At 50.8% G+C, this 12490-nt stretch overlaps 1 protein-coding gene across 18 annotated transcripts in view; it reads right to left on the minus strand.

Moving 5' to 3' along the window:
- R3HDM2 (R3H domain containing 2) overlaps positions 1-12490 on the minus strand; it is a 218916-nt gene that overhangs the window by 27455 nt on the left and 178971 nt on the right. For 17 of the 18 annotated variants that reach the window (XM_078849692.1, XM_073319354.2, XM_073319344.2 and 14 more), the window contains 8 exons: positions 11945-11986; positions 10207-10293; positions 8611-8737; positions 6165-6243; positions 5312-5371; positions 3406-3546; positions 2882-2990; positions 2107-2202 (listed from right to left, as the gene is read on the minus strand). In XM_078849692.1, coding sequence (XP_078705818.1) covers positions 2107-2202; positions 2882-2990; positions 3406-3546; positions 5312-5371; positions 6165-6243; positions 8611-8737; positions 10207-10293; positions 11945-11986 — 741 coding nt within the window. The remainder of the gene's footprint in view (positions 1-2106; positions 2203-2881; positions 2991-3405; positions 3547-5311; positions 5372-6164; positions 6244-8610; positions 8738-10206; positions 10294-11944; positions 11987-12490) is intronic. The other variant, XM_073319337.2, reaches the window with a different exon arrangement.

The following is a 12490-nucleotide window of genomic DNA, read 5'->3' on the forward strand; positions in this document are numbered from 1 at the left end:
TCCCCCGGGCCACCGGCCAGTAGCACTGACTAGCTCCCGGGGCGCTGTATCCGGACTCTCCCCTTGGCCAGAAGCATGGCAACTCCCGGCAGGGCTTGGAGCAGGGGTCTTTTCAGTGTTCCGGGACCCCTCGGAGGGAGTGGGGGGCATGGCAGGTAAAGCCAGGAGGTTTTCGCTGCTGCGTGTAGCTGGTGAGCAGGCAGGCTATTAACCAGCCGAGATGCAGATTAGCATTTGGAACGGTCACTAAATCCAACCCCTCCCGTTTGTCCTGGCACAACAATCCTGCCCAGAGCAGGCTGCAAACAGGAATGGCTCAGCACGGCCTCTATCACACCACTGACCCCGCTCTCACCCCACTTCCATCCCGTAACCTCCCACAGGGGTCCGGATTGCTACCTCCACCAGCTGCCTCCAGGGAGCAAATTCCTTGAGCAACTTCCACGTCAGCTGGCCACTTAGCAAAAGGAAGAAATACAACCGCTAACATCTGGAAGGCGCAGACACACGGGTGTGGTCAGTATTCCCTCATGTGCCAGCTCAGCATGGCTAAATTAGAAACGGGGGCCAGGAAATTTTTGGGTACCTAACTGGAGCCGACTGAAAAGGGCTGGATTCCCAGAGGGAGGGTGCTCTACCCTTCCTGAAAAGCAAGTGTCTCAAGCGGGGCCCCCGGAATCACCAGCAGCTTTCAAAAAATCTTGGTGCCCTGCCCCGTGACACTGCAGCTCGTATTCATGTTATTATGATACGGTTATAACATAATTATGATGCATTTCATGCAAGACAAGTCCTGTGAGGTGTCACTGGAAAAGTTATGGTTTGCGGAATATGATCGTTTTTGTCTCTGAAGTTATGGATATTGACTATGAATCAGTACTTCAAATGTAGTTACACCTGGGTAACGCCCACTCAGCAATGGGCTATTAAGAAGAACAACAGGCCTCAGGAAAAGCTTATCTCCCACCTGGTGAGCCTTCCTGAGAACACTCCAAACAGCCTGTGAGTAATGGCTGCCATGACTCTACAAGGACATGTGACCAGACCACATGATGCTGGACTCCATCTTGGGATGTCAATATTTTCCCACAGACTAGTCTGGGAACCAAGCTTCGAAACAATGGGTTCCTGCCATATGCAAAAGCTATATAAAGCGGGGAGTGACATCATCTGGGACTCTTCACTCCCCACACAAGACACCTGGAAACACCTGAGGAATAAGGACTGAACTGGGGGAAGTGCTGGACCCAAGCTAAAGAGATTTCTAGCCTGTGAATGAATCACTTGAATCCAAGCTGTAAAGCAAGTGCAGTTTGGCCCTTAAGGATCTGCAGCCTGCTGGTATCATCTCTTAGGGTGAGAATCTGCTAATTCATATCCAATCTCTTTAGTATATTAAGCTTAGTTTGTGTTTTTAATTTGCCAGGTAATCTACTTTGATCTGTTTGCTAGTCCTTATAATCACTTAAAATCTATCTTTTGTAGTTAATAAACTTGATTTTGTTTTAATCTAAACTAATGAGCTTTGACTGGAGTGCTTGGGGAAAATCTCTGCTTAGTTACTACAAGTGTTCATTGTTCTCTTCACGTTGAGGGAGAGGCAGATCGGGTATTAAACCCGTATACTGGCCAGATTTGACCAGGGCAGGACGGTACTGCTCTGGGGTCCCAAGCTGGGAAGCTGGTGGTTAGAAAGCCTGTGTGTAATGGTATCTGGGTGTGTCCCTACCTGTGTGAATGCTGGTGAAAGTGCAGGCTGGAGGGCTTTGCAGCTTGTCACCGCAGTACAATGTGAGAAGGAGCCCAGGCTGGTGGGCCAGGGGGCTTAGTGGTACCCCAGTTCCAGATGGCACCCTGGGGAGAACCTGTCACACCCCCGTTTCTAACCTAGCGACACTGATCCAGCGCTCAAGAACGACAGGTCAGTGAAATGGCAAACCCACTGCCGGATCCAACCCCCTGAGCCCATACATCTATTCATATGCCAAAACTATAACAAGTGCGGAGTGGGGCAGAGGGGCAGCTGACTAGGGAGTGGAGGGGCTCCAAAGAAAAAGCACCTTGAGAACCAAGAAGGGGGGAAGCTCTGCTAGCAGCCAGCCTTACCTCTCGTGCAAATATCCGCTCTCTGACCCTCTGATACTCCTCTTCTCTCTCTTCTATTGATTTGCTCCTCCTCCCATCCTGCAATGGGATCCTGATCTAGAGTGACAAGCAGAATTCGGCTGGTTAAACGTTGGCTCCACGCACCCTGAGTGTAGCAGCAGGGGAAGGCCATGTGGCACACTGATCACAATGCGGCGCCCGAGGTCTGCACGGTGCTCTGATAACCGGGCAAGGGCTCTGCCCCAAACGACTGCTGCTGGCAGGAAACGCTCAGGGGTCTTAATTGGCACGTGTCCCAGCTCTGCTTTGGATCAGCTGACTGGAGAGAGGTCACAGCTGCAGATGCCATTTGTGGCTGGAATGCGCACACCTCCATTTCTAAGGGAACGTCTGCACAGCTGCTGGGAGGTGTAAAATCTCCAGTTCAGCAACACAGACACGTGCGAGCTCTGATCAAGCTAGTGTGCTAAAAATAGCAGGCCCTCTGCAACGGCCCCAACCACCCTTCTAGGATCTCAGACAGGGTTACGCTCGGGTGGCTAGTCCATCCTGCTATTTTTATAGATCTTGCCGGATGAAAACTAGGGCGTGTATGTCTACTGGAGCCGGAAATTACACCTCCCAAGTGCAAAGCTGCTCCCATGCAAGCAGGAACATCCCCAAACTCACTGATCAAAACCCCGGTGGGTCCCATTCCCGGATGACCAAGACGCCAAGAACACAGAGCAAAGCTCGGCTTTCGGGAAGGACCTGGATACGTCTCACCCAAACCCACCTGATTATCGTCCCGGTCCATGCTGGCGTCGTCTCGCTTTAGGATGAACCTCTGTGGAAAGTCCACGTTCTTCTCGTCTTTGATGTGCTCAGAGAACCTTTGCTCGGGGCTGTGGGGAGGAAAGACGTTGTCACGAGGGGTAGGCAAAGGTGAACAGGAACCTTCCCTGTGTTACTCTGCTGCCAGGCAGGCCGGGCGTGCGAGGCAGAGGAGGTCGGGGCAGAGGTTCGAGGCTGCAAGCCACTGGGTGACTCAAGCTGCTGTCAGATCGCCCAGCCTGGTGCAGGCAGGCTGGGGAGTCAGTGCATTCAAGGAAAGAGAAAGCTGCCACTCATGTCTGCACTTGGATTTGGGAGGGTGGGTCTCTAGGCTTCCCTCCTCCTTCATTCCCTCCTCCCCACACCCACACCCCTTTAAGGCCTGTTGGGATGAGGCTGTGAAATATCCCAGGAGTGCTTTGGGGATGGGGAAGGGAAGGGGTTGCTTGGGAGGGGTTTCCCAGCCCTCCCCAGGGCTCTCCTTACATCCTGGTGTTACTGGTCTTGTTGATAATGACGGCTTTCCCAGTTTGGTCAACGTTATGGTCCATGCCGAAGTAGGCAGCTACCCTGTGCAAGAGCATCCTGTGATATGAGGTCATCTGAGGGAACTTCTTGACCTGACTGCTGAGAACAGAGGCGTATTCAGACGGCGTTAAACAGACCAGATTAACCTGGCGCAAACAGGGCTCAGCCCAGAAGGATCAGGGGCCTGATTCAACAAAGCATTTTAACACGTGCTCGGGTCTCGGCGACTCCATGCGCCAAAGCCGGGGTGGGGTGGCTCACGGGCTTAACGCTGCTGAGCCGGGACCCAGGGAAGAAAGACCAGCTATGAGCCCCGGTCCCGATTCTCCAAGATGCCGCTTAACTTTAATCCCGTGCTTTGCGGCTTCGCTGGATTGGGGCCTCAGGTCAGAAGCTGGTTCCAATGGGAGCTGGGTCAAGCATGGAGTTCTTTCACCCTATCTCCCGTGTAAAGCCATTTGAGAGCTCCCAATGACAGCTCCCAACCATACCCACAGGCTGTGTGAAGGGTGGGAGCACCCGTGGAGGGACGGGTGCTCTCAAGGGCTCTGGGCAGGAACGAGAGGGGAGTAGGACAGGTCGAAAAGCACTTTGTGTTTTGAGCTGCTGCAGAGCAAGAGGAAAACCCTTCGAAAATCCCTGTTATTTCAAATCTCAAGCCCCTTGTTTAGAGGGGGCCTTACAAAACAGGAGCATCTTTAAAATGCATCCTTCAAACAAACAAAGCAGAAAGGGTCACTTTTGGACACATCCAGGCCTGGGCAGTGAGCTCTCGCTCTGACCTCCAGATGTGGGGGGGCACCAGCACCAGACGCCTGCCCCTGCCACTTTGCCCCAGCTCTGCCCTGCAAGGAGCACCTCTGGGGGAGAGAGGGCAATGGGTTTGCCTTGCCCCCAGGCTTCTCTGCTCATAAGCTCCTGCCAACAGCTGAGCCAGCCTTTGTGACATAGGCCCTGCGAACCGGCCTGGGACCCAAACTCATTTCACACGGTTGGCGCTTTCAGTCACTACGACCTGGTCTGGATTCGAACAGCAGCTAGACAGCGAAAGTCTTCCCAGGCCCAGGAACGAGCCAGTCTCCCATGGGCCAGGGGCTGGCCTGCAGATCTGTGCTCAATTCCCTGCTCTGCCACAGAGTTCCTGTGTGACCCTGGGCAAGTCACTAACCCCAACCCACCCATCGTCCAGCCAAACCTCTGACCTGGGTTTTCCAGGTGTTTCAAGCCCAGGCGAGCTTACACGGCTAGGAGGGTGGGTTAGAGTTTGAGTGTACTTTAACTCGGGCAGGAACCCGCCCATTTTACAGTGAGGACACTGGCCAAGTCTCTCAAGTGTGGATAGTCCTCCAATGCCCCCAGGGAGCCTCCCCCAAAGGACAGACAAGTTACCCTGGAATTGACACAAGTGACTGGGAAAGAATCCTAGAGCATCTCAGCACAAAGACCCATTGGCTATGCCCCAAGCCACACCCAAGCAAATGCAGAACCAATAAGGACCCAGCAATGCGGAGAGGGCTTTGCTGTGGGGAGGCTGACATGCAGCCTAGGCTGACCAGGAGGCCAGACACCCAGGTGAACTGTGCAGGGAAGACACATCCTGAAGTCTATCTGTGAAACGGGGGAACAGCTCTGCCCTGCAGCCCAGGGCTGTGGGAGGATAAACAGACACATTCAATATTGTCCAGTGCTCAGATTGGTGGCAATGGGAACCGTAGAGCATGGCAGATGGAGCAGGCTGTTTTCAAACAGCTCTCTTAGCAGATATGCGTGAGCCTTGTTCTCGTCCCCCGGCAGAGTGAGAGCGCCTCCTACTTCCCAAGCCACCAGCCAGCTTCGCTTCATGCAAACTCTGCTGGCCACTTACTTGTTATCGCTAATAAATTCCAGAATCTCCTGTTCTAACTTTAGCAGCATCATTCGATCCCTGTCCAGAAAAAGTGGGGAGGAAAAGAAGGAATGAATAAATAAATCACGTTTCGAAGAGGAGAGAAGAATGCAGCTCGCTTCCATAATTGCAGATGAACACCCCTCTACCTCTGAGAAACAGAAAGTGCCTGGCATTAGCAAAGCTCCAGGCTGTTAAACATACAGGCTTCGCCCTCCCTCAGCTGCAGAGTATAAAAAAAATACATAATCAATGATGAGTCAAGTTTTTCCATTCAAGGCGATCCATTGCTGTATGACGACTGTGTTTCTGGGATCCTTGCGCCGGTGGTGGCCATATGGATAGAAACACAAGCTAGTTATTTTTATGCCTAACCAGTGCTTGGAATTCAGTTTGATATTATTTATTACTGATATTGTGGCAGGCACTCTCCAGACAGGTCTTTGATAGCTATTCAGAGGAAGGATTTTAGAGCAATTAAGGCTCCCTTCCTGCCTGTATTCAAACCAATTATTTTCCCTCCCTCGGTTTGAATCCATAATGCACAAGCATGTCTGTTTCACTAACCTGCAATAATGAAATTACTGCTCCTCCTGCCTGGGTTTATCAACCACCTACTCTGGGCCAAGTCCCCCTGAACTCCAAGATGTGAAACCCACCGCCAGGGGGGTTTGCGATTTCTGACAGCCCCCTTCTGCCCCTCCCCCCCCACCCACATTTTGTCTGCAGTCATGCAAGCCCTTCCCTTAATCCCTGGAGTGTGGAGCACCGGTTAACAGCATCTTCCTCCCTCCGCTCAATCAACTGGTGGTTTTGCCATCTTGCGACCTACCTTGGATTTTTTTTCAGTGTATTTACTAAAAATTCATGCAAATCTATTCCAGTGGAGTCTGTGTATTCTTGGCTGGAATCTGAAACAACAACAACAGAACAGATTAAAGGAAGCGTCCTGTCTTTTTGTTCAAAGTGTATTCAGGGCCTAGCGCTATGGGTCCTGATCCAGTACTGGGGCTTCTAAATGCTATGGAAACACAATTACCCATCACACAGGCAGCACAAAGGGAAAGTGACGGGATTCCTAGAGTCACTCTCTAGGGCTCAAAGTCACTGCCAGCATGAGTGCGTACGAAGCAATGGAGCTGACTCTGCTTAGAGATAGAGAAATTAGCCCTAGATTAGCAGTTGAAAGATTCTTACTACTAGCCATGGTCACAGAGTGTGGGGGAGTCAAGGCCCTGCACCCCCCACTTCCTGAGATTCACCGTGACTCTCAGCCAGCCAGTAAAACAGAAGGTTTATTAGACGACAGGAACCAAGTCCAAAACAGAGCTTGTAGGTACAGAAAACAGGACGTCTCAGTCAGGTCCATCTTGGGGGGTAGGGAGCCCAGACCCCAGTTCTGGGCCTCCCCCCAGTCTCCCCAGCCAGCTCCAAACTGAAACCTCCTCCAGCCCCTCCTCTGGCCTTTGTCACTTTCTCGGGCAAGGAGGCCACCTGATCTCTTTGTTCTCCAACACCTTCAGCTCTCACCTTGCAGGGGGGAAGGGCCCAGACCATCAATTGCCAGGAGACAGGGTGTCGGCCATTCTCTGTGCAGACACCATCACCCCTGCCCTCTAGGGTTCTGCAACAATCATATGCCTTTATCCCACCACCTAGATACTTAAGAAACGCATAGGGGAAACTGAGGCACCCACACAGTATTCAGAGGAAACATTAAGAACATTCCCACTTTGTCACAGCCATTCAAAAGGAAGGGAGACTGCTCTTGTGATTACAGGTTTCAGAGTAACAGCCGTGTTAGTCTGTATTTGCAAAAAGAAAAGGAGTACTTGTGGCACCTTAGAGACTAACCAATTTATTTGAGCATAAGCTTTCGTGAGCTACAGCTTAGCTCACGAAAGCTTATGCTCAAATAAACTGGTTAGTCTCTAAGGTGCCACAAGTACTCCTTTTCTTGTGATTACGACGCTTGACAGGGACCCAGAATACCTGGGTTCAATTCCTGGCTCTGCCACACACTCCTTCCACGATCGTGAGCAAGTCAGAGAATTGCTCTGTTCCTCAGTTTCCCTAGCTGTAACATGGAGGGAGTGATAGTTCCTTAAACCCCCAGGGGCAGAGGGAAGATTAAAACATGAATACATATCAGATGATCTGGTCACCGGGGCCCTATAAGAACCCACAAAGATCCAGAATAAAACAGTTTGCGAAGCATTGCAAACAACAATTAGAGAATCATAGAATATCAGGGTTGGAAGGGACCTCAGGAGGTCATCTAGTCCAACCCCCTGCTCAAAGCAGGACCAATCCCCAATTAAATCATCCCAGCCAGGGCTTTGTCAAGCCTGACCTTAAAAACTTCTAAGGAAGGAGATTCTACCACCTCCTAGAAGGGAACGTTTTCATTTTAAAAATCTATTTAACATTCAGAGAAGTAAAAATCTTCATGCAAAAGTTAAGGAGGCTGAAAAGAAATCTGCAAGAGCCCGATGTTCTCAGTGCCTCCCCCCCACTACACTGTTAAACAGGTCACCCCCCCCCCCCGCCCCCGGCAGTGCTTGTGGGATGCCCTCTAGTGGCCAAAAGTGAACGCTTAGAAGCCTTGCACTTGAATTACTTTTGTATCCTAGACCTCAGAGATCTCTTCACCATGAACATCCTTCTTTAAGTGGTAGTAGAAAAGCTGTATGGGACATTCCACCTGCCCCAGCACAGTGGAGCTGGCAGAAGAGTGACTCTCAGCGGCAGGATTTCAGGTATGATTTGCATTCTGGATGCAAATTTTAAACTTTGCTCTTTCAACCACTTTTATGTTCCGAAATTTTTAAAAAGGGATTCGTATAAAGCCTCTGAGTTGGACGTCTCCCAAACCCCTCTACAGCCCCGTCTCTATTGGTGAGTTTCACAAAGAGAAACTGAAAGCAGGAACTTCTCCGGGGTGGTGTTGTTTGTAGCTGTATCATTCAAAAACATCCAGATCTCCAAGACCATAAAAGGAAGCCACATGTCAGAGTAATAGAAATGTCGTCTGGACGGGACCTTGAGGGGTCAGCTAGTCCAGCCCTCCGTGCTGAAGCAGGATTTACTACACCTAGACCATCCAGCACTGGGGTGTCCGGTAGAGCACATTCCAGGTCACAGGAATGCTCCCCCTGCAACAAAACTCCAAAGGACCGTGCCAGTTAACGGAGATCTGCCTCCCTGCACTAACGGCTGAGTCCCGGCTGTCAGAACCCAGGAAGCAGGCTCCTGCAGCCCCACGCCAGTGCACTGACCTCTAGAGAGCATTTTCCTTGGTGCCTTCTCCTTATTCTTGTCTTTTTCCTCTTTCTCGGGCCCATCTTTTGTAGACTTCTCCTCTTCCTTGTCCGAGGGGCAGCTGACATGCAACTGAATAATGTCCTAGAAATAAGCAAAACAGCCCTTTGTTGAGCTCAACACTCCAAACGTGTCCTTGTGGCTCTTCAGATTCCACGCACAGCGGCTGGCGTGAGCAGCATCAGGGACCATGCACTTGATAGCTAAGTCACAGAATCACAGGACTGGAGGGGACCTTGATGGTCATCTAGTCCCGTCCCCTGGACTCATGGCAGGACTAAATATTACCTAGACCATCCCTGACAGGGGTTTGTCCAATCTGCTCTAAAAATCTCCAATGACGGAGATTCCACAACCTCCCTGGGCAATTTATTCCAGGGTTTAACCACCCGGACAGTCAGGCAGTTTTTCATAATGTCCAACCTAAAACTCCCTTCCTGCAATTTAAGCCCATTGCTTCTTGCCCTATCCCCAGAGGTTATGGAGAACAATTCTTCTCCCTCCTCCTTGTAATGACCTTTTATGCACTTGAAAACTGTTACATCCCCTCTCAGTCTTCTCTTCTCCAGACTAAACAAATCCAACTTTTTCAATCTTCCCTCGTAGGTCATGTTTTCTAGACCTTTCATCATTTTTGCTGCTCTCCTCTGGACTCTCTCCAATTTTTCCACGTCTTTCCTAAAATGTGGCACCCAGAACTGGACACAAGACTCCCACTGAGGCCTGATCAGCGCGGAGTAGAGTGGAAGAATTACTTGTCTTGCTTATGACACTCCTGCTAATACATCCCACAACATTTGCTCTTTTTGCAACAGTGTTACACTGTTCGCTCATATTTAGCTGTCCCCCAGATCCCTTTCTGCAGTACTCCTTCCTAGGCAGTCATTTCCCATTTTGTATGTGTGCAACTGATTGTTCCTTCCTAAGTGGAGTACTTTGCATTTATCCTTATTGAATTTCATCCTATTTACCTCAGACCCTTTCTCCAGTTTATCCAGATCATTCTGAATTTTAATCCTATCCTCCAAAGCACTTACAACCTCTCCCAGCTTGGTATCATCCACATCCGCGATAAGTGTACTGTCTAGGCCATTATCTAAATCATTGAAGAAGATATTGAACAGAACCGGACCCAGCACTGATCCCTGGGGGACCCCACTGGATATGCTGTGCTCGGATTCATGTTTGTTTGGGGAAGGCAGTTAAGTTGTTAATTACGATGCCTTTGTACACAAAGCAAATGGCTCGTCTCGACCAGCGAGCTAACGTGAGTAGAAATAGCAGGATAGTCATGGTAGCATGCGTAGCAGCAGTGAAAGCCCAGCGCCCGGATTTCAGGTGGCTTTGAATTTGGCACTTCCCATGCTGCCGTGGCTACACTGCTATTTATACCAGCAAGTGCAAGAATGCGCAGACGAGCAAGGGGATCACACCCCTCGCTCGCACTGTGGATGAGACCTAGGAAACGGAGCCATTGCTGGAAGCAGTTCTCCCTTGGACCAGCACGGAAAAGAAGCACTCACATTTTATGACCTGGCTAAATCTTGGCCTACCTGGGCTTCCAAGGGCCCATCCACAAAGGGGCTGGAGGATTCTTCACACACTGCCAGGCTCCTGACCAGCTTGAGCTTCGAATTAGACTGAAATACAAAGAACCACCACATACATCTCACACGCACTTTGACGTGCGACCAAGCCGCTCACTTCATCGGTGCCAATTAAACTGCTGCCGTCACAACGAGATGGCGGCTAAAATGCAAATTCTTGGAGCCGGCAGTAACACAGGCAAAAGCAGAGGTTTGTCGGTGTGAGGGCAACAAATTAATTCTTCTTTTCTAGAGAGCTTAATTGAGACTGACCCCACCATATTTGAGGAGAAAGGCTATTGTGCTAATCTACCGGACCACTTAGCCTCTGTTAGCATGAAATCGTGCCGAGCAGTTACACAGCCTGCTCCTGCCTCTGCAAGCCCGCACACTCAATAACCTGCCAAGTCTTAAACCCTCAATAAGGGGCAACCCTGAAACTGACTAAGTCTTTCGAAGCAGGAGGTGATGTTGCTGCTTCCCTTGGTTTAATGGCTGCCATCCCGTTTCCACCACACCTGCCTGCTCGACAACTTCGGGTGCTTCAGGTTCAAAGTAACGCTTTTATAACGCTTCAGGACTCTCAGCCCAAAATGTGTCACCCAACCACCCGAGATCCGGGGGAGCTCCGGCTCTGGGCAGCAGGGCTGAGCATAGCATGTGCTCTCCCACACCATGGCAGGGGGGTCACTGGCATGCCAGCCTTCCTGGCTGCTGGATACACTCCCAGATTAAGGCCAGATGGGACCATTAGATTGTGTCATCTGACTGCCACACAGAGTACTAAGGAAGAAAGAGGTGCCATTGGGCAGATTATTCCAGCCCTGAGTCAGCCATCCTAAGGCCAGACGGGACCACCCTGATCATTTAGTGTGACTCCCTCTGTAACATGGGCCCTGGGACCTCCCTGAAATCACCCGCTTGCTACAGCATCTCTTCTAGAAAAACATTCAATCTTTATGGGAAAATCGCCAGTGACTGAGAATCTGCCACAGCCCTGGGGAAGTCATTCCAACGGTTCGTTACCCTCACTGCTAAAAACCGACGCCTTGTTTCCAGTCTGAATTTGTTTAGCTTCAAATTCCAGCCACTGGATTGTGTTAGGTCTTTGTCTGCTAAATAAAGGGAGCGCAGCAGGAAACAGATTAAAATCGTATGCGATCGGCCGGCTTGTGCCACAATATCCTCTGAAGAGGAGGGAAAAATAAGCGTAACTAGATGGCTGCGAAACATTATTTCCCACTTATATTTTTCACTTTTAGTTTAACTGGGTGAAAATTCACTCTTCCGCTGGGTCCATTGGTGGGTGAATGTCCTTAGTTGGGCAGAAAACAGATGCATCCAGGTAAACAGCCACGATGCAACTAATTGGACAAGTGAATTCCCTTCTGGAGTTTCACAGCCACGGGACGCTGTGGAGGGCACAGACCTAGCACAGTGACTTGTCAGGGTCCCTGACTACGCAGGCTGTCAGTGTAATAAGAGAGAGCAAAACAAGCCAGCGAGGTGTCCAAACGGCTGCGGCACTTGGCTCGAGGAGATGATAGCTGGGGAGCTGGTTTAATGGCTGTTTTCAGAAGCACTAACTGGAGGATTGTGGAGTTCTGGGGTCAGTGTGGGACTCAAACCCTCTTCCCCGAGTAGCTCAGCGCTCCTGCAGAAGGCCGGGGGGGAGGGAGGGGGGGACGGGGAGAGTGTCTCCTACCTTGGCTCTTTTTCTGGCGTGTCCATGATTTGAAGTCCGCCTCTGTGGAGAGAGGAAAGAGAACGTGGGAGGTTTAATCTGAACCTACGCCATGCTGTATAAACCGGTTTGCTAGAGTGACACATCGCAGGGCCGCCCAAACCCCACCGCGTACACAGCACGTTCCAGGCCAACCCTCTCTGGTGCCAGCAGGAGCAAGCGGATCCAACAGGAGGCAGCACAGATGGCCGCCCACAGCTGCCTGTCAGACCCAAAGAGGCAAACTTTGCAGACGAATCAGCAGACCCCAGTCCATCTAGCGCAGTACGCCCAACTCTGCCAGTGCACGGCACCTGGTGCTTCAGAGGAAGGTGCAAAACCCCCCCAGTAGCAGCTGTGGGATAATCTGCCCCCACTTCAGGTCTAATCCTGGTCTCCAGTAATTAGAGACTATTTTAAACCCTGAAGCACGAGGTTAATCTCCCTTCACAAACTTGTCACCATGAATTATAAAGCCAATCGAAGCCAGGCCAGCTCTCTGGGACCTGGGTAGGCCTGATCACCAGG

This window comes from Lepidochelys kempii, chromosome 20 (genome assembly GCF_965140285.1).
Source record: "Lepidochelys kempii isolate rLepKem1 chromosome 20, rLepKem1.hap1, whole genome shotgun sequence".
Classification (NCBI taxonomy): domain Eukaryota; kingdom Metazoa; phylum Chordata; order Testudines; family Cheloniidae; genus Lepidochelys; species Lepidochelys kempii.